Source organism: Carlito syrichta, unplaced genomic scaffold (assembly GCF_000164805.1).
Source record: "Carlito syrichta isolate Samal-C Ts95f unplaced genomic scaffold, Tarsius_syrichta-2.0.1 Scaffold115573, whole genome shotgun sequence".
Classification (NCBI taxonomy): domain Eukaryota; kingdom Metazoa; phylum Chordata; class Mammalia; order Primates; family Tarsiidae; genus Carlito; species Carlito syrichta.
In genome coordinates this window covers 141,155-169,070 of record NW_007059669.1, presented here as the reverse complement: position 1 = coordinate 169,070, position 27,916 = coordinate 141,155, and the positions used below count along the sequence as shown (strand labels likewise).

Sequence of the window (27,916 nt, the reverse complement as noted above, 5' to 3'; positions counted from 1 at the left end):
CCACCGAGAAGACGCCCGAGCGCTCACTGCACCACCGAGCCGGAACCGGCCAGGGGAGGGTGGCCCGCAGACGGCTCCGGTCGCGGCCGAAAGCCGCGAAGCCCTGGCAGTGCCAGCGTGTGCCGTCAGCTCCTCCCGCGCATGGCTCAATCAAAGCGTGCCAGAGAGCATCAAGCAGGATGCTCGAGGCCTGCGGCTGGACTCTGGACTGGCAGCGTGGGGGACGGTCTTCGCAGGGACGGAGGGGGAGATGCCCAGGGGTAGAATGGCCCAGCTGTGGACACCCATAGAATGTGGAGATAAAGGCAGAGGGAGGAACTCCAGGATGGAAACCCCGCGTCCTTGTCAAGGGGTCAGAGGGGTGGGGCACCCGGGAAATGGGTTCTGCATGAGAAAGCTGTTGGATTTCCAGAAGGAAACATCCAGAAGGTGGGGCTGGAGACTGGGACCCCTGCATCTGGTAGGGGTGAAGGTACAAAGCAGACGGGAGGTGGAGGAGGGGCAGAATGGAGAGTGACAGGGCCTAGGGAGCCAGAGAGGAAGCAGGAACCGGGGCTGGGAGCAGCAGGGTGCCAGCCTGCTGTGGGAGACGGAGCCGAGGCAACCACAGACCCAGTGAGCTGGCAGGTTGGGCAAGAAGCACAAATGTCCCATTTTTGCAGCCAGGTCCCAGCAAGAATGAGTTTGCCTTTGGGAGACCTGAGGGAGGAGAGGGCTGCCTTCTTTGGGAAGCAGGCTGCCTGTGGCCAGAGGCTCCCCAGAGGAGGAGAGAGGAGAGGCAAGCCTCTCTCGGGATGTGGCGGACAGACAACCACAGAGGGTAGGGCTGGAGGAGGGGGCTTGGAACAGAGCCATGAAAGGCCCAAAGCCATAAGTATCACCAGGCTGGCAGGGTCAGGGTGGGATGGGGAGGAGCATCGGTGGGAGCTCGGGCCCCTTGCTCAGCTCAGCCAGCTGGTAAGCAGGCTGGAAGGGAAGTCAACCAGTTAGGTCATGAATGCAAACACTTCTTGGAGAGGAGAAAACAGGCCATCCACTTTCTGGGCAGCTCAGCCTAGGCACAGCCCTGACCTCAGCAGTGCCCTCCCAGTGAGGGGGCCCTCCAATAGAAGCTCCTGATGGCTGCCACCAAAAGGACAGCAGAGGTGCCTGTGGCTGCAGTGTCTGAGTGTTTGTCCCAACCCAGCTCCTGGCTTTAGAGGCACTGACCCCCTGAGCTGGACCTCAGCTAGACCAAGTTCATGAGCAGGCACCTCAAACTCCATCACCTTCTTTTCCCCTTCCCCCAGATCTGCTCTCCATCCCCCATTCCCCATCTCTATGCATTCCCACCTAGATGATGCCCTTACACCCACCCCCAAGGTCTCCTAAACCAGCAATCCCCAACTTTTGTGGCATTAAGGACCGGTTTTTCCACAGATGAGGATTTGAGGGGGCGATGGATCATCAGGCATTGGATTCTCATAAGGAGTTGCTCACTGATCTGATAGGTTAAGGAGTGCTCACCCACCATCACCTCCTCCTGTGGGACCTGGTTCCTAATAGGCCATGGACTGGTGCTGGTCCACAGCCCGGGGGTTTGGGGATGCCTGTCCCAAATGTCTCCATCTCCACCTACGGCGTCTACATGCCATCCAGAGTAGTCTTTTCTAATCTCACATGTGGCTGTGGCCCTACTGCCCTCAGGACAAGGATTGTTCCTACACTCCTCTCACACCCACTGCTCCACGCATGCGTCTCATCACAGATACCTCAAAATGGATGGCAACTTTGGGTGTCACAGACAGGGCCCTTGTCTGTCCTAACCACTTCCACACCCCCAGCAGGACACTGAGAGGTATAGGGGAAACAAAGGATCATTCACATGGCACCAGGTGAACACCAAGATGAAGTGTGGACTCACAGGTACCCAGAGATGACTGACTACCACACAGGCAAACTGGGAGCCAGCTAGTTCTGGACAGGATGGGTGTCTGGAGAAGGTAGACCTTCATGAAAGCAGGGTCCAAGAGCCTGGCCACACTGAGAACAGGGGCTGGGATGCCTCAGGCTAGGGGCAGGAGGAAACGTGGCCATGGAGGTGGTGACATGGTCCCAGAAGCTGAGCTGGGGCTTGAGGCTGACAGAGGTAGGGCCAGGCTGCATTCAGCTCCCAGGGCCCTCCCCAAGATGTGTCCTCAGGCCTTTCCTGCCCTGCAGACCAGAGGCCTCCTGCAAGCCTGTGGCCACACTTGGTAGCTTGGAGAGATGGTGCTGGCAAGCTCAGGACATACTGGAGAGGGTGGTGAGGCATTGCTGGCGCTCCTGTCCAGAACCCTCTGGGGTCTGCGGAAATTGCTGCCCTGGCCTGCCACGTGGTGGCAGAGACATAGTAAGTGCTGGGTCTGAGACCCACAGAGTAGGGTCCCTACTGAGCCAATGTTCTCGGGAGCAGGAGAAGTGAAGCTGGAGCGTATGGCCATCCTGCCCCACTGGGGGTCAACACTGTATGTGACTAGGTGAGATCACTCTTCTTCAGGGATAACCAGGCCCCAGGACAGTGAGGAAAGTCACATGGCCCTGAGGAGCACATGACAATTCCAAGGGACTCGCCTCCACCCCCTAAAGTCCTTAGAGTATCCAGACGGCAGAGCCCAGAGCAACTGATGGTCTGCCTCCCCCTCCCATCAAGGAGCACACATACTGCCTCCTGCTCTCCTTCCTTTTGTGACAGGGTGCCAGTGAGAAGATAGGGCTGTCCCCACACTGGGAGATGATGAGGCCTTAGTAAGTCACAGCTCTGTCAGCAGGGTGGCTCTCTGTAAGAGGCCTGGGGGAAAACTATAATAAAAATACTGATAAGACTTGCAGGTACAGATCCCACAGCAGGCAGGAGGGGAGGGCATTTGGGTGGAAGAAACTACTGTGTAGCCGGCGTGGGTCCCCAGCCCATCTGTGCGAGGTTCAGTCTATATCTGGTAGTCCTGAGAATGGGGAAAGCACCAGTAACAGTGAACAGGGAAGAGTACCATCTGCTGTGCCAGTGTGGCCCTTGAGACAGGGTGTCTAAGGGTCACTTGGTGAACCTGCAGGAAACACAGCTTCCCCCTCCCCACCCCATTCAGCTTCAGGAAGTCAAGAGGAGCCAGGCATGGGCCAGTGGGGCCACCTCTCCCTTGTTCAGGACGGTGTCTACTTAACCCTCATGTGGCACTGCCTCCTTTCCCAGATCCTGGGTTCTTGTTCCCTGACCCTCAGGCTGAGACTTTACTCAGGACAAGAGATTTCTAATTGGACTGAAATTCAACATGCTGTCGGAAGAAGAGTTCTACACCAGAGAAGATGCTTTAGAGGGGTGGACAACCACCTGTCATCACACCATGGCAGGTTCCAGGTTTCCCAGAGATCGCCCTTTTAACTTGGGGGGTTTACTGTGCTTCCCTCTTGAGCAGGGTCCTGCTGGCACCCTTCTGCTTTTGGCCCTAGGTCCCATGACACAGCTTTCCCAGACAGCAGCTCTATCCCCAGAAAGCTACACTTCTCAGAGATGCAACTCAGACGCACTGTGCAAAAAGGAACTGAGGCTGTGGCCACAGAAAAACAGTTTACACTTTCCATAAGATGCTTTATTTCATTTATCAGCAACGTGGGGTCAGAAAAACCCAGTGGGAGGGGTCTTTTTCTCACTAGAACCAGTCCAAGGGAAGTTTATGTATCTCTGTCCCTCCTGTCCCTTGGGAGCTCTCAATTGCTCAAGACTCAGCTGCTTTCAACCAGAGGTGGAAAGAGAGGTGCAATGTGCCTCGGCTCTCACTGCCCAGGTTGCCAGTTCCCAGGGAACCTCTGAGCCCAGCAGAGACCACATCCGGGGAGGGAGGAAGGAAGGCCAGGCCAGCTGGTATGGCAAGCCCTCCAGGGCCCACTGAGGAGAACCACAGCCTTTCAGGAGCACTTCCCAATGTGATGTAATCCACAGTCACAGGATCTGCAAGGCCCCTCAGACACCTGCGGCAGGCTAGTTAAGAGGCTGGTATGAAGAAAGGGGGCAGGGGCTGTGAGTCACCGGTGCCAGGGGCAGAGCCCCTGCTCTGGAGTAAAGTGCTCAGGCCTAGGTTACATGGGCTTCACTGCCCTTTGGCCCCTGCCACCCCTCCTTCTGACACAAGCACCGGGAGCCTAGTCCTCACTGGAGTTGTCAAACTCCTCCCAGTCAGACACACTCATCACCTCAGAGGCAAAGTCTGGGTCAGCCTGGCTGCGGTCAGGGGTCCCGCGGGGTGGCTCAAGAAGCAGGGAGCGGGGCAGGGTGAGCACACAGGCCGCCAGGCCTGAGATGGAGTTGTCCAGCTGAGGTCCTTCCTCCCAGCAGTCCTTCTCTGCATCGTAGATGTGCACGTAGCCCATGCGGCTGCCGCGGTTGTGTGAGCGACCACCTAGCACATAGATCCTGTTGTCCAGCACGGCAATGCCAGGCTCACCATGCCCAGCTGGGAGCGGGCAGATGGATGACCACTGCCCGGATGTGCAGCTATAGCAGGCCACCTGCAAAGCCAAGGCCAGAGTAAAGCCTGGTACCTGCTGGGACAGGGCTGTCAATGTCCTACCAGCCCACTGACCAGAGCCACCCACCATTCTAGACTAGGTCAAACCCCATGGAAGAGTGACCAGGGGCCTGCCTTGATGCTCTGCCCTGCCCAGGGATGACCAGGTCTGCAGCAGGCCAGCCTCTAGGCTCTTCATCTGGAGAAGCACCACTCCCTCCAGTCTGGCTTGGGCACAGGCCTTCCTCTAAGACACCTGGCTATCAGCCAGCCTCAGGCCTCCATGTGTGTGCCTGTCATCCCATTATATGCAGTCATTCCTTGTGTTCTGAGGGTACTGCTTCTTTCCCCCTCCATGAGACTGAAGCTGCCTGAAGACATAGACCCCACAGGAATGTCTTTACTTCCCCAGCATCCAACACGGAGCAGGGCAGATAGGAGGTAGAGACAGGTCCTACTGACTCATCATGACCATCAACATCCTCTTGTCCTTGAAATTATCTAAGACAGTTATCAAAAACATGGAAATCCTACTAGTAATCCAAGAACTGTATAACCAAAATGCCAGGGACAAATTGTAACTAGCAACCACTAGGGGAAGAAAAATCAAAAAGTCCAATGCTGGTGAAGGTGGGGTAAAGCATACTACTGTGTATCTGTCTGACACACCAGGAAAGGAATTTGATAATCTGTATAAAGAGCCATAAAAATCTTATCTTCTTGACTGATTAAGCACTTTGGTTCTCTAGCTGTGGTAGGCAAATAATGGTCCCCAAATATGTCCAGTCCCTCATCTCCAGAACTTGTGACTACATTACCTTACTTGGGAAAAGGGACCTTGCAAATGGGATTATGAGTACAGACCTTGAGGTGGGACAGTTATCCAGGATTTTCAAGGTGGACCCATCTAATCACACAAGGCCTTAAAAGTGAAGGGGAAGCCGGGCTCGGTGGCTCAGCCTGTAATCCCACACTTTGGGAGGCTGAGGTGAGTGGATTGCCTGAGCCTGTGGGTTTGAGATCCACCTGGGCAACTTGGCGAGACCTCATCTCTACAATAAATAAATTTAAAAAATTAGCCGGGTGTGGTAATGCATGCCTGTAGTTCCAGCTACTTGGAAGGCTGAGGCAGAAGGATCACCGGAGCCCAGCAGATCGAGGCTGCGGTGGCTGGGAGCGGCCACTGCACTCCAGTCTGGGTGACAGAATGAGACTCCAACTCAAAAAAAAAAAAAAAAAAGTGAAGGGGAAAGCCAGACAAGGAGAGCTGAGAAGTGAGGAGGATTCAACCTGCCATTGCTGGCTCTGAAGACAATGCAGCCCTGAGCTAGGGAAGGCAGTGGACTCTAGAAGCCAAGAAAAGTCTTCAGCTGTCAGCCAGCAAGGAAACAGGACCACAGTCCTACAACTGTCAGGGACTGAACTCTACCAACAACCTAAGCGAGCAAGGAGACAGATCCTTCCCTAGGGCCCCCACAAAGGAAAGATGCCCTGATGACACCTTGATTTCAGCCTAGTGAGACTCATGCCAGATAACTTATGACCATAAGGATAAATTTATATTAAATTGCTGTTTGTGGCAATGAGTTACAGCAGCAATAGAATACTAATAACTGGCCCAGAGGTTCTTACCACTGGAGGGCCTTTTAAAACCCATATCACCAATTCTATCCCCCAGAGCTTCCAAATCAGCATGTCTAGGGTGGGGCCTGAGAATCTGCATTCCAAATGCAGTGTTCACAGGTAATTCGGATGCTGCTATTCTAGGAACCACACTTTAAGAACCACTGCATGAGTCTAAGGAAATGCCTGAAAAGCTCTACAAAACAAGTATTATTTGTAACGTTATTTGGAATAGTTAAACTTAGACCAACCAAAATGAAGCATCAGTTTGATAGAATATTGCACAGTCACCAGGTGGGGGTGAGTGTGGGGGTGAGTCAGGATTATGAAGATTGAGTGTTAAACTGGAAAATGCCCAGGACAAGCATCAGCAAGAGCAGAATGGAATGTTCTTTGATGACAATCAGGCAGAAACCATGCATAGTAAAAAGACTGAAAAATAGTGCTGCAGGGGCCTGATTATGAGTGCTACTCCTTTCTTTTCTTTATTTTTTAAAGATTCTGCAATGTGATCTTGATAATTTTTCTTTTCTTTCTTTTTTTTTTGTAGAGGTGAGTTCTTTCTATGTTGTCCAAGTTGGTCTTGAACTGCTGGCCTCAAGTGATCCTTCCACCTCAGCTTCCCAAAGTGTTGGGATTGCAGGCATGAGCCATTGCACCTAGCCAGTTATTATAACTTTATAATGATGGCTCTTGACAATTAAAAAAGGCACAGATGAAACTATTGTGTATGATATTGTCATGGTGTATACGTGTCATTATACATTTGTCCAAACCCACAGAATGGGTAACACCAAGAGTGAACCCTAATGAAAACTATGGATTCTGGGTGATGATGATGTCAATGTAGATTCATTAACTGTGACATAGCTACCTGGTGTGGGAGGTCTACAGTGGGGGAGGCTCTGTGGGATGGGGGAAACTCTCCATATCTTCCAATTTTGCTGTGAACCAAAAACTGCTCTAAAAAAATAGTATCAGTCGGGTTCGGTGGCTCAGCCTATAATCCCGTGCCTTTGGGTGGCTGACATGAGAGGCTTGCCTGAGCCCGTGGGTTTGAGACCCGCCTGGGCAACTTGGTGAGACCTCATCTCTACAATCAATCAAAAAATTAGCCAGGTGTGGTAGTGTGTGCCTGTAGTTCCGGCTACTTGAAAGGCTGAGATGGAAGGATCACCGGAGCCCAGCAGGTCGATGCTGGGGTGGCCATGAGTGTGCCATTGCACTCCAGCCTGGGCGACGAAGTGAGACTCAGAAAAATATATATAGTCTATTAAAAAAAAGACACACATTGCAATTAAATTTTCCATAACAACTGGGAAGAATGATGTGTGTGGGCAGTCCCAGACCCAACTTACCTGGTGCACGTCCCTCCTGTAGCCAGCATCATTGTTGCTGCCCCCAATTACATACAGCTTATTGAGGAGGGTAGCCATGCCATGCCAGGCACGCCGCACAGGCCCATCAGCCAGGGTATGCCAGGTGTTGCTGCCTGGGTCATAGCAGTGCGTCTCCTTCAGGTAGTCCTCCCCTCTGCGGCCACAGGTGACATACATCTTCCCCTCTAGTGTGGCACCTGCATGGGCATAAACCTGTGTAGAGCCACCAAGAGAACTGGGGTGAGAGAGCAGTGAGGAAGAGCAGCCCAGGCAGCCTCTGCTGAGGCCACTCAATACCCCATACCTTCTAGATAATGATGATTTGAGGCTTTACCACTTCCCACTTCCTCCTTACATGCTGAGGAAAATGCTCCCTGGATGCTGACTGGACATATGTCTTAGTTATTAACCCCTGACCACTGCCCAATAGGGGATGCATCTACAGACCCTGACACCAACTGGAATCTTTGTCTTTGCTTTGTCCCTAAAGGAATCATCTGCATGAGGGGACTCCAAAAAAGTCAAAGTATCATTTCAGAGCCAGTCTAGGAGAGGCCATAGCACCCTGGGAACTGATGACCTGCCCTCAGTGGCCTCCATCCCTCTCCTATTCCCACTGGCCAAACAATCCTCTGGGCCCACTGACCTGGCTTTCAAAATCTGTTTGCAGATATTTACTGACATGAAACTCATGATGTGGGAAGGAAAAGAGTGAGTCCCAAACTCAAATACAAAGAACACTACCACTGTAGTGATGGGTGTGTGGAGGAGGAAAATACACACTGCTCTTGATTCTGGTCCTTGACTTTTTGTGGGCTATCTCCAAGGGCCCAGTCTGCCCCACCACAGGCACTGGTCCTGCCGCCTTCAGGATGCACCCACTCACATACCGCAGGCCAACAGCAGGCCCCAAGGCAAGACCCTGGGTGTTTTGTGGGGAGAGGAGCCCCTCAGGATGCGAAGGCTCCAGAACTTTATCACATGTGAGTCATTAACACTGAAGCCGTGTGGGTGGCACAACAAGAAACTGAAGAGGTAGACAGAGCAGCAGGCAGGAAGGACACACACCAAGGGCTTGGATCTTCTCCCATCAATGGTGATGGTCTGGGAATGTTTTTTTCTTTTTAGTTAACCTTTTCATTTTGAGATAAGTGTAGATTCACAGGTAATTGGAAGAAATAGTACAGAGGTTCCATGTACCCTTCACAAAGTTTTCCCTAATGGTAAGAATCTGAACAACTAATTACAGTACCACAATCAGGATACCAACGTCAGCACAGCCACAGCATATTCTATCAACTCTAGGATACCAGGCTGTCCTTTTAGAATTACCTTCCAGCCACAATCCCCTCTTTAAGTCTTGGCAACTATCAGTCAATTTCTTCTCCATTTCTATAATTTTGACATTTCGAATGTTTTCTGAATAAAATCAGTAAATAACCTTTTAGGATTGGATTTTGACACCAACTCAACATACAGGTTGAGTATGTACAAAATCTGAGACTTTTTGAGCACCAGCTTGGTACTCAAAGGAAGCTTTCTGGATGAGGAATGCTAAACCAGTAAGTGTAATACAAATATTCCAAAATCTGGGAAAAAACCCTGAAATCTGAAGCACTTCTGGTCTCATGCATTTCAGATAAGGGGTACCCAACCTGTACCAATGGTGGGTTCCTTTTTATTGCTGAGTAGTATTCCATGTGTATATACCACAGCTGGTTTAACCATTCACCTGTTGAAAGATACCTGATTTGTTTCCAGTTTCTGACTGTTACTAATGAAGCCGGTATTAATCATGTTATAAAAGTTTCATTTCTCTGGGATAAATACCCAAGATGGCAACCACTGGGTCACATGGCAGTTGGAAGAAACTGCCAGACTCTATTCCAGAGTGCTGTACTATTTCATATTCCTACCACTAGTGCAGAGCAACCAGTTTCTTGCAGACTCCCAGCATTTGGTGTTGTCATTACTTTTTATGTTAGTCACTCTGATAGGTGGTTCTTTCACTATGGCTTGAATTTGCATTTCCCTAATGGCAAGTGATATTGCACATCTTCTCATGTGCTTATCTGTCACCTATATATCCTTCTTAGTGAAGTGTCTCTTCAAGTCTTTTACCCTATTTTAATGGGATTATTTGTGTGTGTTTTACTGATAAATTTTAAGAGTTTTGTTTTTGAAACAGGGCCTCACTCTGTTGCCCAGGTTGTTGTGTAGTAGCACAATCACAGCTCACAGTAGCTTTGACTTTCGGGATTCAGGCGATCCTTCCGCCTCAGCCTCCCAAGTAGCTGGGACTACAGGCACACACCACCATGCCTGGTTCATTTCTGCATTTTTCATAGACAAGGTGTCACTATGATGCTCAGGCTGGTCTTGAACTCCTGGGCTCAAGCGATTCTCCTGCCAAGAGTGCTTTATACATATTATATTTAGATATTAGTCCTTTGTCAAATATGTGGTTTGCAAATATTTTTCTCTTACTCTGTAGCTTCTTTTCATCCTCTTAACAGATCTTTCTCAGAACAAAAGTTTTTAAATTTTGATGAGGTTCAACTTATCAATTTTTCTTTTTATAACTTGTGCTTCTGGCATCAAGTCTAAGAAGTCCTTGCCTAGACCTAGATCCTAAAGATTTTCTTGATTTTTTAAAGAAGTTTCAGTTTTACATTTAAGTCCATGAACCATTTCAAGTTAAACTTGTATATATGGTGTAAGACTTAGATCGACGTTCTTTTTCTTTCTTTTTCACTTATGGATTCCTAATTGCTCCAGTGCCATTTTGTTGAAAGGTTATCTTTTCCTTAATTCAATTGCTTCTGCACCTTTATAAAAAATCATACAGGCTGGATGCAGTGGCTCAAGCCTGTAATCCCAGCACTTTGAGACTGCGGCAAGAGGATTGCCTGAGACCAGGGGTTTGAGACCAGCCTGGGCAACTTGGTGAGACCTCATCACTACACTAAATCAAAAAATTAACCAGGCATGGTGGCTCACGCCTATAGTTCCAGCTACTTGGAAGGCTGAGGAGGAAGGATTGCCTGAACCCAATAGATCGAGGATGCGGTGGCCGTGAACATGCCATTGTCTGAGCAACAGAGTGAGACTCCAACTAAAACAAAAAAACATACATAACAAGATTGAGCATATTTGTGTGGGTTTGTTTCTGGGTTCTCCATTGTTTCACTGCTCTATGTGTCTATCCATTCATCCACATCACAAAGTCTTGATTACTGCAGCTATGTAGTAAGTCTTGAAATCAGGTAAACTGATCTCTCCCACTTTATTCTTTTTCAAAATTATTTGGGCAATTCTCATTTCTTTCCCTTTATATATAAACTTCAAAATAATCTCATCTATATCTATTATCAAAAATAAAACCAGACCAAAAAAATATATATTTTAAAGCTTATTGTACACATAAAAGAATGCAGTTTGTTAACTAGGAAACTCCACACTGGAAGTGGTATAAAGCCCCAATTCACAGCACAGTTTATAAAGCATGAATAAGGAAGTACATAGTTCCTTATTGTGCAAATAGAGCTGCATAAACTTTGCAATGTTATCATGCTGACAAGGGAGACAATCTTACGTTTCAGTTACATGGCTATAGGTAGTTGGCCTAGTGGTATATCCAAATCTCAGTCTCCATCTTAATTTAAGCATGGTTTTTTTCTTCTTTAGCCTGTTAGTATGGTTACACTGATTGGATTTCAAATACTGAACCAGACTTGAATCTTTGTAATCAACCCATTTGGTCACGATGTCTTGTTTTTACTAATTCTTCTAGCAAATATTTGCTAAGAATATGCATGCCTATATTTATTATATTTGGGGATTTTTGGTATTGTCTTTGGTTTTGGGTAATATTTACTTCATAAGATAAACTAGGAAATATTCCTTCCTCTTTTATTTTCTGAGGAAAAAAATATGTACAATTGGCATTAATGTTGTAGAATCCGCCAGTAAAACCATCAGGGCCTGAACATGACATTTGGGAAAATTCAATTTCCTTAACAGATGTAAGGCTATTCAGATTATCTATCTTGTATTGAGTGAGCTGTGATAGACTGTGTTTTTTGTGGAATTGGTCCATCATTTCTAAGTTGTCAAGTTTACATTTGCAGAGTTGTGCATATTATTCCATTATCTTTTCCATGTCTGCAGGATTTGCAATGATGTGTCTACCTTCATTCCTGAATTTTTTTCTCTTTTTGAGTCAGTCCCACTCTGTCACCCAGGCTGGAGTGCAGAGGCACACTCAAGGCCACCGCAGCCTCAGACTGCTGGGCTCAGGTGATCCTTCCGTCTCAGCCTTCCAAGAAGCTGAGGCACATGCCACCACACCCAGCTTATTGACTTATTGTAGAGATGAGGTCTCACCAAGTTGCCCAGGCTGGTCTCAAGCCCATGGGCTCAAGCAATCTTCTCACCTTGGCATCCAAAGTGCTAGGATTATAGGTGTGAGACACAGCGCCCAATCAATTACTGAAATATTTAACAACGCCTTCTCTTTTTTCTTTGTTAGTCTAGCTAGAGATTTGTTGATTTTATCTTCTGAAAGAACTAGTTCTTTGTTTCATTTACTTTCTCTGTTGTTTGTCTGCTTTTAATTTCATTGGTTTCCGCTCTTTATTTATTGTCTTCTTCTTGCTTTGGATTTATTTTGCTCTTCTTTTTCTGGATTCTTGGAGTGATAGCCTAGATTACTGATTTGAGGTTTTCTGTCTTCTCTAATATATACTCTTAATGCTACAAAGTACCTCTCAGCACAGCTTTAGCTGTGTCCCATAACCTTTGGCATGCTGTTTTAATTTTCCTTCACTTCAAAGTAATTTTATTATTCCCTTTTGGTCCATGGATTATTAAGAAGTGTGTTTTTTAGTTTCCAAGTGTTTGGAGATTTTTCTGCTAGTGATTTCTAGTTTCATTTCATTTTGGTCAGAGAACACACTACATGATTTAAACTTTTATCTATTGAAGTTTGTTTCCTATTGGTATTTCTGGGTGACAAGCTCTTTAATTGTCAAATCTGAGATATATGAGGCAAAAAAGGAAACCCAGGGAATATACTACTGTGTCATTCTTTGGGTACTGAACTCTCAGCCTATTTTTGTTTTACATATAATGTCCAGAGTTTTGAGTTGTACTTAGTAGGACAGATGGGAAAGAATATATCTATTCCATCTTCTCAGAAGTATAAGTTCTTTGAGGAAGTTTTTAAATGAGAAGAGAAGGGGCTTCCTGCAGAGACCTTCTTTCTTTCATTTTGAAACCCAGAAGGGCAAAGCTGAACTTTAAGCCACACAGAGAAAAAGCCAGAAGACTCTGACAGCCACTGTCTTAGGGAGTTCACCGACTGTTGGAGGCATGGCAATAACCAGATTTTAATATTGCCACGCTGTTGGGTCCCTGAGAAGGCAGATGAGATAATTCGACAGACAGAAGAGGCCATGTGCCAGCCTTTTCCCTCAGTCAATCACTATGTATGGATGTGAGTTCTGAGCTGGCGATGTGGGCCTGCCCCCTCCACAGTCCCTGCAGATACTCTAAAGACTTCCTATGGTGGCCACACAACCATCTTCTCCAGGACCTGTGGACTACCCTCTGCGCCTAGGAGGAAATCCTAGGCAGGTGTCCTGCCTACCTTCCTGGCTGAATCTTCACTGGCCTTTCACTGTCCTTGTTCCTCTGAGTTGATCACAGCCACTCCTATGGCCAGAATACTATCAAGTGCTATCAAACCTCCACGTTACAATCTCTAGTCTGATCCCCTACCCGCCCCGAGTTTCAGACTGTCCCCAGCACCTCAGGTTGATAGTGTTCTAGATGGAACCTTTCCTTTCACTCCCAAGCTCATCTGTCCTCTTGAGGAGTGTCCTACCTATCCACCCAGGTGCTCACACCTACAGCCTGGGCATGTCCTATTCTCATTCATTCCCCAACATCTGCTCCATCAATAAGTTGATCAGTTTACTTCCAAACCACATCTGGAATCTGCCCATTTCCCTGCACCACCATGCACCAGCCCAAGGGCTCCCCTGCTTCCCTGCTCTTACTTCTCAGACTTTCTTCTCCTACAAGTACTCTCCACACCTCCCCTCCTATTCAGGACTAGCTGTGAGCCCTCTTCTGTCCTGGAAGGTCCTAACTCTTCTGCAAACAGCAGTCTGTGTTCCTTTAGGCCTCAGTCAAATTGATATATCCTCAGATGAACCTTCCCCAAATAGTCCCTTTAGATTTGTCCCGTCGGAGGCCCCTTCCCTGGAAATCGTTCAGTTCAACCCTGCTTCATTTCCTTCATTGCACTTACCACACTTGTAACCACTTGACTGATTTGTTTGGTGGTTAAGAGTGTGCTCTCCTGCAAGCCTGTAAATACCATGGGCGGGAGGGAGGAGTTGTCATTTCTTGCCACCATTGGATCCCCAGGACTTGGTACATGGAGCTTAGTTGTGGAAAGAAGAAATGTGTGCATGAAGGAACACTGGCAGCCAGGGAGAAGCTGGTTGAAGGCCAAAGCTGCCACTCTGTGGCCAAACTGTAAAACTGCAGCTTCCCCAACAGCACCAAACAAAGAGACCACTCAAGCCCCTCCTCCACCTAAACAAGAGGCACTCTCCCCGCCCCCCATACTGTTCCTGGAATGGGATCTAGGAAACCCTCCTCCTGCACCAGGTCTCAAGAACCTCCTTATCTATTTCATGTAAAATCTGCTCCTTTCTCGAGGCTGAGGGTAGGAAATGTCCCTCCAAAGAGACTTCTTTTCTCCAAAGAAGCTGAGTAGCAAGGAGCAGGCCACAGCTTGTAGCTCACAGCTGCCAATGAAACAGCTTGTATGACTCAGTTGGAGAAGATCCAGGCCCATGGGAAGACATCACCTGGACCCTGTGAGGTCAAAGCCTAAGTCCCTGGGGGACTTGGGGAAGGGTGAGAGATAGTGGAAAGAGGTTAACAAAGGCCAGAGCACTGACCAAGCTCCCCAATCTAGTGCAAGCAGAACATGGGACAGAACCTGCATGTGTGGCCTCCATACTATCCTCTGCCCCTGGGATTCTTGGGGATCCCCAAGGGTGTACCTGGCCCATATCAGGTGCCCCACAAGCACCATGCCAGTACTAGCAGGGTACATACCTGCTAGTACCAGAGGCTGAAACCCAGGAAATGGGGGCCCAGCAAGGCCTCTTCCTTCCCTGGGATTCCATATCTGGTTTTTCGTGCCAGGTCTGAGTACCCTAAAGTCACAAGATAAAAGAGAGGCACCTCCCTAAAGCATCACCTTTAACATCACATAATTAACATAACTTTAAACATCCCCAAACTGCAATGATAATTCATGTAAGATGTACATGATTTTTTTTAACACAGAAATTAAAACGGTAAAAATATTTTTTGGTTCTGAAAGGCCCTCCCCTCCAGGGGAGTTTGTGTGGGAGAAGTCTGAGGACAGGCCTGTGAGCTGGGTTGCTGAGAGCCTTCACCTCTTTCAGGATTCCTCCTTCAGGATCCCTCCTGTTTCAATCTCTTTAGAAATGTCACAGCTCATCTCAGCTGTGTGAAGGGATGGATTAAGGGGCAGGTTTCTGTCCAAATTTGAGCTATAGGGTTAAAGCATCTTACCAAGACCAAGATGTGTGACAAGGTCTCAGCAAGTAAGATTCAAGAGGGAGGTAAGACTCAAGACCTCCTTGGGGAACAAGGTCTGGATGCTTGATGAACCCTTCTGGCAAGTAGCTTAGCTGAACCTCAGTGGGCCACCACTGATACATTCAGTGTAGGGTCTCTAGAAAGATGTGGACTCTGCTCACTGAGTCTGGTTCCTTGAACTGGGACTGGCCTTGATGCCCGGGCCTCTCACTCTCTGCACATCTCAAGGAAGGAAGGCTCCTCTTGGAGGGCTCCATTACCTCCCTCTTGAGGGGGGCCACATAGGCCCAGGAGTTGGTAGCAGGGTCATAGCGCTCCACAGCATTCAGGTCATTGTGGTAGTCACGGCCTGCCACGGCATAAATGTACTTGCCCACAACACACACACACAGGTCAGCGTGCTCCTGCTGCAGGGACTGGATCTGGAACCAGCGGTTGTGCCGTGGGTCGTACCTTTGAGGAGACATGAGGACACGCATCACTGACCAGGCAGGGAGCCTGCCCCACAGGCCAAACCTCTCACTCCAGTCCCATTTCCCCTTCGCCACAGCCCAGACTGAAACCTCCTGAACTGCCCCTACACACCAGTGCATGCCATCCACAGCCAAGTCAGCAGGCTATCACATACTTGAGTACAGGTGTGCCCCCATACAGCCTGGAAGGAGTGGCTAGGAGCCTCCTGGGTTTCTTCCCATAATATTGGTTGCTTTCAGATGTAACCTCTAGGATGCTTCTAGCCCACCTAACTGTCCACCCCAAGCTGCCCAACAGCTGTTCCTATGGCCACCTCCATCTTACCTGTCTTACCTCATAGTCTGCATGGCATTGCCCCCACTCAGGAATGCACCTGGGTACAGTCTCCGGACTGAATGGGTGCATAGGTCCCCCCACCCCCATCTTCCCAACCCCAGCACTCCATCAAGAGCGGTTTTCTCAGGCATGCCCTGCACACAGTGCCCATCATGCCCTGTCTTGTCAACAGTATGCATTAGGCTCCTGTCACCCACCCTTGCTCCCCCACATGTTGCTAGCCCCCACAGCTTTCTGGGCTCCCCAACTGGAGGCATCCTTTCACTTTCAAGGTCTTCCTCTTGAGAAGTGGGAATACTAACTCTCCCTGGATTGCAGGCTCTGCGAGGACAGGAAGTATGGGATTCCAGGGACCCTCATGGGAGGAAAGAAATTGGGCTGGCTTCGGCAGGCCTATGAGGCTGGAGGAGTCTGGCCTGGGCCCAAAGAGGGCTGTTGGACTGAGGGCCTCTATGGAGGGTAGCCTGCAATGTTGAGCAATCCAGACTCAAGGTACAGGAAGAAGGTAGAGGCCTCAGGAGGAAGGGAGGGATGCTGAGCTCCTGCTAAGCAAAGTGCCCTCAGTACTGTTACTGCAGCTCACACTCCTGACATCTTTTCTACCTCATGCCCCTTGCACAGGAGATACAGTTGTTTCCTAGTCATAGCCTTGCTTTCTCCCTCCTTCCCAGCCAAGTTTCATTTAAAAAAAAATGCTAACTAGTTTCCAAGCAGCAGGTATCACCCTTCACTCCTGCTGGAGCTGAGGGCTTCCTCACTGCCTGCTCCTAGTTCCCTCAGGCTTCCCCTCCTCTGTTTTTGTTATGGCCCCCTTCTGTCTTCAAGGGCTTCTAATTCTCTGTCTAGAATGATCTCTGCCACCCAGGATCACCAACTGTCATCCATCACTGTTTCCTGCACTTGGACCCATGGTGCAAACACCACCCAGCCATGTTCACCAGGCTGCTCATCTGTCCTCAATGAAGTCTTGCCCTCCTACCCCTCTGTTCTCACCAGTACCACCAAAGCCCCTGCTCACACACCAAATTCCAAATGCCTGAGTCTGGCACCTGAGACCCTTCATGGCCCAAGTCCACACCCATTGTTCCAGCAGTCCCAGTCCCAGTCCCAAGCTCACTCCACTTCCTGGGGGCCTCCCTTTCTCCTGGTGCTGTTAGGTCTGTGTGGAGCACACAGGCAGGGGTGCTCCTGGGTGAATACAGATGATCACAGAGGCATGAGGGGCCAGGACTCCATGAGCGAAAGCCCCACCTTTCCACCAACCTATGTCTGCCCTTTCCCTGGGGAACCACCTTGGTACCAGTATCTGACCAGCTCCTGCTTCTGAAGACTTCTTGCCCAATAGCCCATGGATAGTTAGAGCCTCTTCCAGACAAGTGTTTTTATTTCTCCAGAGGAAGATTAACTCCAAAGAGAACAAGTCTAACTTCAATTGGCCCAGAAGAGAGTAGGCCAGGCACAGTGGCTCACACCTATAATTCTAGTACTTTGGGAGGCAGAGGCAAGAAGATTTACTTAGTCCAGGGATTTGAGACCAGCCTGAGCAACTTGGCAAGACTTCATCTCTATAATAAATCAAAAAATTAGCTTGGCATGGTGGCATGTGCCTGTAGTTCCGGCTATTTGAAAGGCTGAGGTGGAAGGATCACCTGAGGCCAGCAGGTAGAGGCTGCAGTAGCCATGAGCATGCCTCTGCACTCCAACCTGGGCAACAGAGTAAGACTCTAACTCAAAAAAAAGAAAAAAGAAAAAGAAGAGAGTAAACAAGGTTATTTGGCCTGTGCCCTATGTTGGTCAGTGAAGATCAGTTTCATCCTTCACCACAAAGCACAGTTAGTGCTCTGTTGCTGCTTCCTCCAGCCCCTGCCCGTGGTCTGCTGCTCCTTCCTCCAGCCTATGCCCATGGTCAGCCTCCCCCTGCCAGCCTGGAATAAAAGAAACAAGAACCTCAGAAGATGGGACCAACAGGAGAAGATGCACCTGAATTACACCAGCCAGGTGTGAGTCCCAGCTCTGCCCTGTCTAGATGGGCATCAGTTTTAGTCTCTCTGCATCCACTCAGTTCTACATCTGTCCAGTGAGGTGATATCACCTGCATAGAAAAGCTATCAACAGGGATCATAAAGGACAAACATAAAAAGGGCCCCTAATAACTTGTGAGGGGTTCTAAAGGAACAGGGTTCATATCTGTATTCCCAAACCTCAGTGTAGTCTCTAGCTCAGAGTAGAGCATGCACTGTCCACTGAATTAATTAAACAAAGGCTTAAGATTACCAGCAATAAAACCATTAACTCTACCAACATTCACAGCTCCCACGCCCTCCCCCGCCCCACCAATGTGTATGGGGCACAATGCTCAGCTGGAAATCCAGAGGGAACCTTGAGAGACCAGGGACCTGCCTTCCACTGAAGAATGAGAAACAAACTAAAGAAAGCAAACAAGTCCTCCATACAATGACAGACAAAATGGTGGAAATAAAGTGAGGTAAGGAGATACATAATCTGTTGGTCAGAAGGGGCAAACATAAAAAGGGCCCCTGGGGAGGGCAGAGCTCTTTTCCTGTGTCCAGGGAAAGGCATCTTGAGAAAGTGGGGTTTGAGTCTTGCATGACTGTGGACATCAATCAAGGGAAGGACTGGCTGGGGTCCAGTAGTCCCGGCTTGGGGAGCAGAACTCACGGAGACCCCACTAACTGGCTGGGATGGTGCCATTCTCTGCCTTTCCTGTGCACTATTTCTTTATGTACATGTCTCTTCTCCTATGTTCAGGCTAGCCCAGTCAATGTCTGCACCTCCCGCCAGAGTAAGACAAGACCCTCCAGATGCCTCTGCTTGTTCCTTCTGGTCTCACATCTTCTTAGGCTGAGTTCGTGTGGATTTGGGGATTCAGATTTAAGAAACTCCATATGTCAATAATCTAAACATAATCAAAGTTCCACTGATTTCTTATTTCCCTGCTGGATCCTGCTGGATCCCATCTCTTCCTTTTTTTTTTTTTTTTTAAAGAGACAGAAACAGAATCTCACTATGTTGCCCAGGCCGGAATGTAGTGGCTCAATCATAGCTCACTGCAAGCTCCAACTCCTGGGTTCAACCAATACTTCTGCCTCAGCCTCCCAAGTACATGGGACTGAAGGTGTGTGGCACCACACTTGGCTAAGTAAATAAAAATTTTTGTATGACAGGTACAGTGGCTTGCACCTATAATCCCAGCACTTTGAGAAGCCGAGGTGAGAGGATTGCCTGAGCCCACGGGTTTGAGACCAGCCTGGGCAACTTGGTGAGACCTCATCTCTACAATAAATCATTAAATTAGTTGGGCATGGTGGCGTGTGCTTATAGTTCCAGCTACTGGGAAATCTGAGGCAGAAGGATCGCCTGAGGTGGCCGTGAGTGTGCCACTGCACTCCAGCCTGGGTAACACAGTCAGTCTCCAACTAAAAAAAAAAAAAAAAAAAAAAACTATAGAGATAGAGGTCTCACTATGTTGCCTAGGCTGGTCTTGAATTACTGGTGTCAAGCGATCTTCCCACTTGACCTCCCAAAGCGCCAGGATTACAGGCATAAGCACCTGTGCTCAACCACCTCTTCCTCTTTATTGGATTAATTTTCCACATTATCAGAATAAATCCTCAAGTAATACTTTTCTAATAAAGATAAGCTTTCCTTTCATATATAAAGACATAAACACTGCTGTGGACTGAGTGTTTGTGTCCTCCCCCAAAATTTATGTTGAAACCCTAACACCCAATGTGGTAGCGTTTGTTGCTTTTTTTGTTTTTGGAATCAGAGTCTCACTCTGTCACCCAGGCTGGGGTGCAGTGGCATGATTACAGCTACCACAGCCTCAACCTGCTGGGCTCAGGTGATCCTTCCGCCTCAGTGCTCCAAGTAGCTGGAACTATAGATGCGCACCACCATGGCTGGTTAACTTTTTTTATTCTACTGTAGAGATGAGGTCTCACTATGTTGCCTAGGCTGATCTCAAATTCCTGGGCACAGGCCATCCTCTCACCTTGGCCTCCTAAAGTGCTAGGATTTCAGGCATGAGTCTGTTCCCAGCCCCAATATAATAGTATTTGGAGGTGGGCTTTTGGGAGGTAGTTAAGAGTTAGACGAGGTCATGAGGGTAGAGCCCCCATGATAGAATTAGTGTCTTTAGAAGAGGAAGAGACTAGAGCTCTCTTTCTCTCTACCATATGAGAACACCTCAAGAAAAGACCCTTAACCAGGACCCAATCAGTCAGACCCAGGTCCTTGGACTTCCCAGCATCCAGACTGTGAGAAATAAGTGTTTATTAAGCTACTCAGTCTATGATATTTGTTACAGTACCCCAAACTGTCTAGAATAGTCACTTTAATCCAGATTTTGGATCATCCTATTGTAACCCAAAAGTAAATTCTTGAGTTGGTACAAAAATGATCTGGAATTCTTTGTTTTTGTTTTTTTTTTAGTTGGAGTCTCACTCTGTCGCCCAGACTAGAGTGCAGTGGCCGCTCCCAGCTACTGCAGCCTTGACCTACTGGGCTCTGGCAATCCTTCCGCCTCAGCCTTCCAAGTAGCCGGAACTACAGGCACGTGCTACCATGCCCGGCTAACTTTTGATTTATTGTAGAGATGAAGTCTCGCCAAGTTGCCTGGGCGGGTCTTGAACCCGCGGGCTCAGGCAATCCACTCATCTCAGCCTCCCAAAGGCATGGGATTATAGGCTGAGCCACTGAGCCCGGCATTCTGGAATTCTTATGAAATTTAGTAGACTGTTTTTCCACTGTATTTTCATTACTTAAGTATTTCCGTGACTATTAATGTTTTAACATCTTTTTAAAAAAAATTTAAATGCACTTAAAAATATTAACAGTCATGGACATGCCAAAGAAAAAAATAAATTATTAATATAGTTTTAGAGAAAGGAGTATCATTACATTGCCCAGACTAGACTCAAACTCCTGGGTTCAAGTGATCCTTCTGCCTCAGCATCCCAAGTAGCTGGGACTGTAGGTGCTCACCATTTGTGCTCAGCTTTAAATTATTATTTTAAGTAGGGTCAGGGCATATGGCAACATGGGGCCAAGGTATAGCATGAAGTCAGTGTTCAGTGCCACACAGGGCCATAGCTATATATGGATAATATAGATACAAAGAATAAGTAAAATAAAAACAGTGGTATATTGGAGGCAAACACAATTTGCTCCAAAAGAGGTTTATTTTTTAATTTATTTAATTTTTTTTTTTTGGTAGAGTCTATGTTGCCCAGACTGGTCTCATACTCCTAAGCTCAAACAAGTCTCTCTCCTCAGCCTCCCTAAGCACTTGTATTACAGGCGTGAGCCACCATGCCTGGCCTAAGAAAAGTTTTTAATATTCAGTTTCTGCATCAATGCTAAGACATAACCTGATAAGTTATGCAAAACCTAATTTACTACAAAATCTTGTTTTGTTTTTGAAAGCCTATAGGTTCTAAGGCTGGTGAATTCTGAAAAGGGAAAGGGGAGAAAGAACCAAACTCTTAGAACTTTCGAATTAACAGACCTATCTGGAAGTTTTGAGTCTACGGGGAGATTAATGAAGCCTGCATTCTGTAGACATGATGAACCCCCAGGTTAACTGGCAGGGAGGCCATGGTCCTTTCTGTCACCTCCACCCTATGGGTGCCTGCTCCCTCAAGGCAGGTCTTGCCAATTCCACCTCACAATTCCATTGTAAACTCCCAGGCTGGAGTTTGAGACTGTGATTATTGATTACAGGGGTAATATTAATATCATCCAGAGTTCAACTTTCATCTCATAGCACATATTCACAAGAGGGAAATCAAGACTACCATTTAAGTGAAATTGAGATCAACAGCCCGTAAGAGGAGGACAAAGTACAGGAACAGGCAGAGTCCCCAGGTATTATCCCCAGGGACAGCCCCATGGAAACACCCAGCCGCCCAGCTGGGCACACAGCTGCTTCCACCTTCTGATGAGTACCAGAGGCGGAAACACTCTGTAGAATTAGATCTTCTTTGCAGGTTTGTGGGTTACTGTCAGCAGGGAGGTCTGGCCTTGGCCCCCAAACTGGGGAGCTGAACCCTCTGAGAAAGAAGTTTTGGGGCTTGGCCAGAGAGGAGCATGAACCCAGTAGAGCCCCATCCAGTGGGGAGAGCATTTGGCTAGGGAGAAAATGAAGGTAGTTGCTTCCTCTTTTTTGGAACTCTGACCTTCCTCATATTTAACCACAACATATTACTGTCTGCTTTTGTTTGAGTCTTATCCATTTAACAAAAGTGACCCTAGGGCCAAGAGAGCAGAGTTCTCCTACTTGGTCAGGGTGACCAGGCTTGATTCCAAGTGACACTACTCCACCCTTACCCCAGTAGCAATCTCCAATCTCTCTCTCTCTCTCTCTCTCTCTCTCTCTCTCTCTCTCTCTCCAGCACTATCTTTCAGCATGCAGAGTGTGGAGATTTCCAACATGTACCGAGGTGAACAGGCCCTGGAAATGTAATGGTTCCTTGCTCTGCCTGAAGAAATGGATTTGTGGGATCACAGCCTAAATTATTCATTAAGCTGGATACATCCTACAGACCTTAGCAGTCCACAAACCACCCCCTCAGAAAACTGCCTCCTTTCAGGGAATTTGTACTCAGCACACAGCTGACTACAGGGCGGGGTGGAAATTTAGCATGAGTGATACTTATTGGCCTTTACTGCTCCCCTGGGCTTAGGACTGCTCGAGTGCAGCCTGCTCCATCACAGGCTGGTGGTCAAGAGAGAAGAAACAGCAAAACACGAGCAAAGGGAAGCTGAAATGAGAGGTGTCAAAGCTCAGAGAGGGCAAGACAGAGGGAGCAGCTGTCCTGGCTGGTACTCCCCAGTTCCTAGGTCCTCTCCTTCCAAGCCCTGACTGCCATTCCTGCTGCAGGCTACCCTCTCCTGCACAATGCACTCACAACCCAGCCCCTTTCTGGAAAGGCGGAGCAGCCTGGTCCAGAGTGAGTAGGTTTCTGAGAAGGAGCAAGGGACTTGCAAATAAGGAGGTACCTCTTTCCCTTATCTTTTTTTTTTTTTTTTGAGTCAGAGTCTCACTCTGTCACCCAAGAGGGCAGTGGCCACTGCAGCCACGACTTACTAGGCTCAGGCCATCCTTCCACCTCAGCCTTCCAAGTAGATGGAGCTACAGGTATGCACCTCCACACCTGGCTAATTTTTCTTGATTTATTGTAGAGATGAGGTCTCACCAAGTTGCCGAGGCTGGTCTTGAACCCCTGAGCTCAGGCAATCCTCTCGCCTTGGACTCTCAAAGTGCTGGGATTACAGGCATGAGCCACCGTGCCCAGCCCCTTTCCCTTATCTCACTGTTGTTCACATTCTTTGAATTCTCCTGGACTTCATTCCACAAGCCATGATGTTCATATGAAAGACTGAGGGAGAAACCAGGTCTTTGATGACATACCCTTGCATAACATATCCCATCCACCAGCCCTCTCAGTCAATGAATCCCTCACCCTAATGTCACTTGCAGCAAAGGTACCAACAAGCACCCTGTCCTACCTCCAGCATCGGGACTCAGCTCGGAATCCTTGGACATTGTTGTCCCCTCCAATCAAGTACACGAAGTTGTTGAGCACCGCAATGCCCTGGTTGGACATACGGGGGGCCAGGGAGGCAGTGAAGTGCTTCCACTCTCCCAGCAGGGGGTTCAGATACTTGGCCTGGTCACTGAGGACAGTGGACGGTGTGGAGTGAATGCCCCCAAAGCCCACAACGCATTGGAAGTCTGACCTCAGCTCCGTCTGTGAGCTCTGCAGGCTAGGCTGCAGGCTCTCATTCCGGTGGTACATGAGAGCACCGGCTACTGTGTCCCTCAGCGGGCTTGGGTCCAGTTTGTCATGCAGTCGCTGCAGGACCTCAGCTTCCATCAGGGGAAACCGCACTGTCTCAAGGAGCTTAGGGGGCTCATGCAGCAAGATCTGGTCAGCCTGCACCTGCTCCAAACTATAATGGTAGAGAAGGGCTCCCTCGTATACTTCAGTCTCACAGGAGACCTCCAGGCGATTGCTGCTAAGGAGGGAATAGACCTTCTCCAGTGGGAGCTGGCGGTACTTGTCAGTCCGTGAGAAGGCCACAAAGTTTTTGAGGATGTAGGTGTCCAGCTGCTCGGTGAGGCGGCTCAAGTCAAACAGCTCTGCCAGCCGGTAGACATCAAGGATGTTCTCCTCGTCCACCCAAGACATGAGGAAATCACAGCAGAAATGGATGATTTCTGGTATCTACAAAGAGAATGACACCCATTCAAGCCAGGGCAGGCAAACAGTGCCAGGGCCTGGGAGACAGGATGACAGAAATATGGTTCCCTGGGAGGGAAGCAAAGCAGAAACCTTCCTCAATTGTCCCTAGCCTTTCCTGACGCTGGAGCTGACTGGGGCTTACTACAGACTGATTCGGTTTAAATCCTGGTTTGAAAATGTACTGAGTGAGAGGTTTATGCTCTTGACCTCTCTGAACCTCAATTTTCTCATCTACAAAAGGGATAATTAAAGTGGAAAATAATACATTGAAAATGAGAGTATACATACGAACTACCTGTCAGAGTGGACCCTTGATATATGTCAATTCCCTTTTAGATCAAAAATAATGACTCTCCAGGGGAGCAAGAAGCAGCACAAATTATCACTGTGTCAAATATCCCTGGTGTGGAAGAAACCTGGGGCTACCCCCTACCCCCATCCCATCCCAGAACTCTTTAGAACATTCTGCATCTCCAAAAGTGCTGGCACCAAAAACACAGTCATCTCTTTTCTCCTAGTAGATTTTCAGTCCAGTTCCCTAAGAATGTTCAGAACTGCCATCAAAGCCTCCCAGACAATCTCCTAGCACCCATCTGGGAACTTGACTTGGAATTCTTGAAATGCTAGCAGACTATCTTGAGGCCCCTGCCTGGGTCAAGACCCACTCCAAAGAGGGTAGAGGCTCCCACGTGGCCACATTAACCCTTTCCCAACCATGGGGAAACACTGGTGTGTTGGAAGGAGGGCAAGAGACAGAATGGCACTGAGGAAGCTGGAATGAGACCACAAACTACAGACTGTTAAAGGTCACCCCATGATCAGGTAACCAAAGCATTGCAGAATAGGAGACAAAGGGAAGGGCCCTAGGGAACACTGGTTAACAAACCAGATATTGATAAATTCCTTAAGAAAGCAGGACTTCAGAGTTTCTTTGGGGTCCCCCAGTGTACACTTCCCTTTCTTTGTGTGTCCTAGCCAAAAATCATAGAGTAGTTGGCCATTCTGTGACTGAGCCAGCTGCAGGTTTTCTCAGCAAGCTTGAACCTAAGCCTGGGCCTTGAACATTCCCAGGCACTGATAACGATTATGTAGGTTGTTGCATAAAAAACTGAAAGAAACTGGCCTCTGCCCTGAGCCAAATTCTTTACACCTGCGTATAAAATTCATATCCTATGCCGGGCTCGGTGGCTCAGCCTGTAATCCCACGATTTGGGAGGCTGAGGTGAGTGGATTGCCTGAGGCCGTGGGTTCGAGACCTGCCTGGGCAACTTGGCGAGACCTCATCTCTACAATAAAATCAAAAATTAGCCGGGCCTGGTAGCACACGCCTGTAGTTCCAGCTACCTGGAAGGCTGAGGCGGAAGGATCGCCAGAGCCCAGCAGGTCGAGGCTGCGGTGGTCGGGAGCGGCCACTGCACTCCTGTCTGGGCAACAGAGTGAGACTCCAACTCAAAAAAAAAAGAAAAAAAATTCATATCCTGACCACCTCACTGAGGACATACCTAGGTAAAACATCTTGTTTTTCTCATTGCCTGTTGCAAGGATACACTGCAGCACTCTGTATGCCTGGTACTTCATGCTTCTTTCTTTGAAATCCCAACCAGTCCAATTATGAGATGGTTTGGGGCACTTCCTTGTATAACCCTGCCATCACTATGGGGCAATTCCAGTTGTGGGTTCAGTGGGGCAAAACGGTTTCTCTAAAAATGGGAATACTTGACTTATCCAGGATCATCAACAAACTAACCATTGTGCATTGAGTGACTTTGCTGATATTTGAAGTTTATCAGTAAACATTAAACTTTTGTTTTAGTTCAAAAGACATCTATGCTTGCTTGCCAAATGATATGCTAAGGGTTAAATGGATACCTGCCAACTGTTAGGCAGGTACTGCCCTACAAGAGACATCCAATAGTGCTTTGTTAGGGCTATGACCAACTTCACCTGACCTTCTATTTTACCCCATCAGTAAAATACTATTCTGTTTTGCCTTTCTTCCTAAAATACTATTTCTGGTTTGTCAAAGGCCAGGGTCCTGAAGACCAGGTTTTGGGCAGAATAAGAGTGCAAACAACCCTGAACAAGCCTAAGCAACAGCTCTGAGAGGACCCTGTTGCCTTTCCTTTCCATCCTGTTTTCAGAGCAGCAGGCTCCTTGCCTGGTGGAATCACACAGAGAAACCAGTCCAGGACTGGCCCATGCAGGAGCTCCACAAGAGGTTCAGAGAAGGGAACACATGTGCTTGGGTGACCCATCAGAGATGGTCTTGCCATGATTCAGACTCAGACTCTGATCCTGGGCAGGCAATCAGAAGTCACCAGCTATGTGAACAAACATGATGTGGTAGGCCTACAGACACAATACTGTTATGCCAAGTAAGACCAGCTTAAAACAATATTGTAGCTGGACATGATGGCTTGCATCTGTAGCCCAGCTACTTGGGGAGGCTGAGGTTGGAGGATCACTTGAGTCCCAGGAGTTGAATATTGTACTGAGCTATCATTGCACCACTGCATTCCAGCCTGGGTGACAGAAGGAGACCCTGCTCTTAAATTATATATACATATTGCACAGAAGCCCAGCATATCAAAAAACAAAGCAGGACTGCTGCCTCTGAGTTAGCCTCTGAGGTACTGGGGGAAATGGCCTGGGGCTCTCAGGATAATTGGCCAAAGAGATGGAAAGAGACTACAAGTCTCCAGGCTAACTGATGAGAGGGAAATGTGTCTAGGAAGATGATTTGGTGTCAGTATGCATGATCAATGGGAGGAAAAGGCAGAAATGGAGAGATGAAGGCCAGGACAAAGGTAAAGGAAATGGAAATGGAGAACAGAGATGGCTTCGAGGAATACCACAAGAACAACTTGTCCAAACTTTGGTACAAGAAATGAAGAAGATGGAAAGGCTCAGGGAGCCACCAAGGTTGACCCTACGGCACTGGCATGGTTATAGGACACACAGAAGAAGGAGACTGGCAGGTGTGGAGGATGAGATGGACAGTTGGACCTCAACCAGGCTGGGGAGATGTGCTGGACAGAGGCAGCTGAATCAGGATATAACTGCTACAAGGGTGGATAACTGGATTAGGGTTCCTAAAGCAGCAATTTCAGGAATGTAGGGACAAAAGAGATCTCTGAACAAAAGGAACTTTCTTCTGTTGTAAAGACTGACTCCATCTACCTGTTATGTAAGTATGGAGAGGCGAGTCACGCTCATGTCAACCCACTAAGCATGCATGGAGCACCTCAGACCTGCCAAGCTGAGAACAGGGCATGGGGAGGCTGCCAGGGTCCTGCCACACAGGGTGGGACCTCCAAACAGGTTGGTTTTCCTATGATTCAGGTTTTTTCTAATTGTCCAAACACACCCTCATCAGGAGAAAGGTCAAAATGATGAACTCAGAATAGCATTTTATTTTATTTTTATTTTTTTTATTTTTTTTCTGAGTCGGAGTCTCATTCTGTCACCCAGACTGGAGCGCAGTGGCCGCTCCCGGCCACCGCAGCCTCCATCTGCTGGGTTCCGGCAATCCTTCCACCTCAGTCTTCCAAGTAGCCGGAATTACAGCCATGTGCTACCACACCCGGCTGATTTTTTGATTTACTGTAGAGATGAGGTCTCGCTGCCCAGGTGGATCTCGAACCCGCGGGCTCAGGCAATCCAC

The 27,916-nt window shown here is 48.2% G+C and overlaps 2 protein-coding genes across 4 annotated transcripts in view; both read right to left on the bottom strand.

Moving 5' to 3' along the window:
* SCARF2 (scavenger receptor class F member 2) overlaps window positions 1–2,462 on the bottom strand; it is a 15,165-nt gene extending 12,703 nt beyond the window's left edge. The window contains exons 1-2 of the mRNA XM_021719446.1: window positions 2,274–2,462; window positions 5–274 (exon numbers count right to left, since the gene is read on the bottom strand). Of these exons, the coding sequence (XP_021575121.1) occupies window positions 5–274; window positions 2,274–2,462 (459 nt within the window). The remainder of the gene's footprint in view (window positions 1–4; window positions 275–2,273) is intronic.
* Window positions 2,463–3,578: 1,116 nt separating this feature from the next.
* The window catches only part of KLHL22 (kelch like family member 22), a 43,077-nt gene continuing 18,739 nt past the window's right edge, over window positions 3,579–27,916 (bottom strand). For all 3 annotated transcript variants that reach the window (XM_008072320.1, XM_021719429.1, XM_008072325.2), the window contains 4 exons: window positions 23,516–24,234; window positions 15,433–15,625; window positions 7,502–7,735; window positions 3,579–4,521 (listed from right to left, as the gene is read on the bottom strand). In XM_008072320.1, the coding sequence (XP_008070511.1) occupies window positions 4,156–4,521; window positions 7,502–7,735; window positions 15,433–15,625; window positions 23,516–24,234 (1,512 nt within the window). In that variant the 3' untranslated portion in view covers window positions 3,579–4,155. The remainder of the gene's footprint in view (window positions 4,522–7,501; window positions 7,736–15,432; window positions 15,626–23,515; window positions 24,235–27,916) is intronic.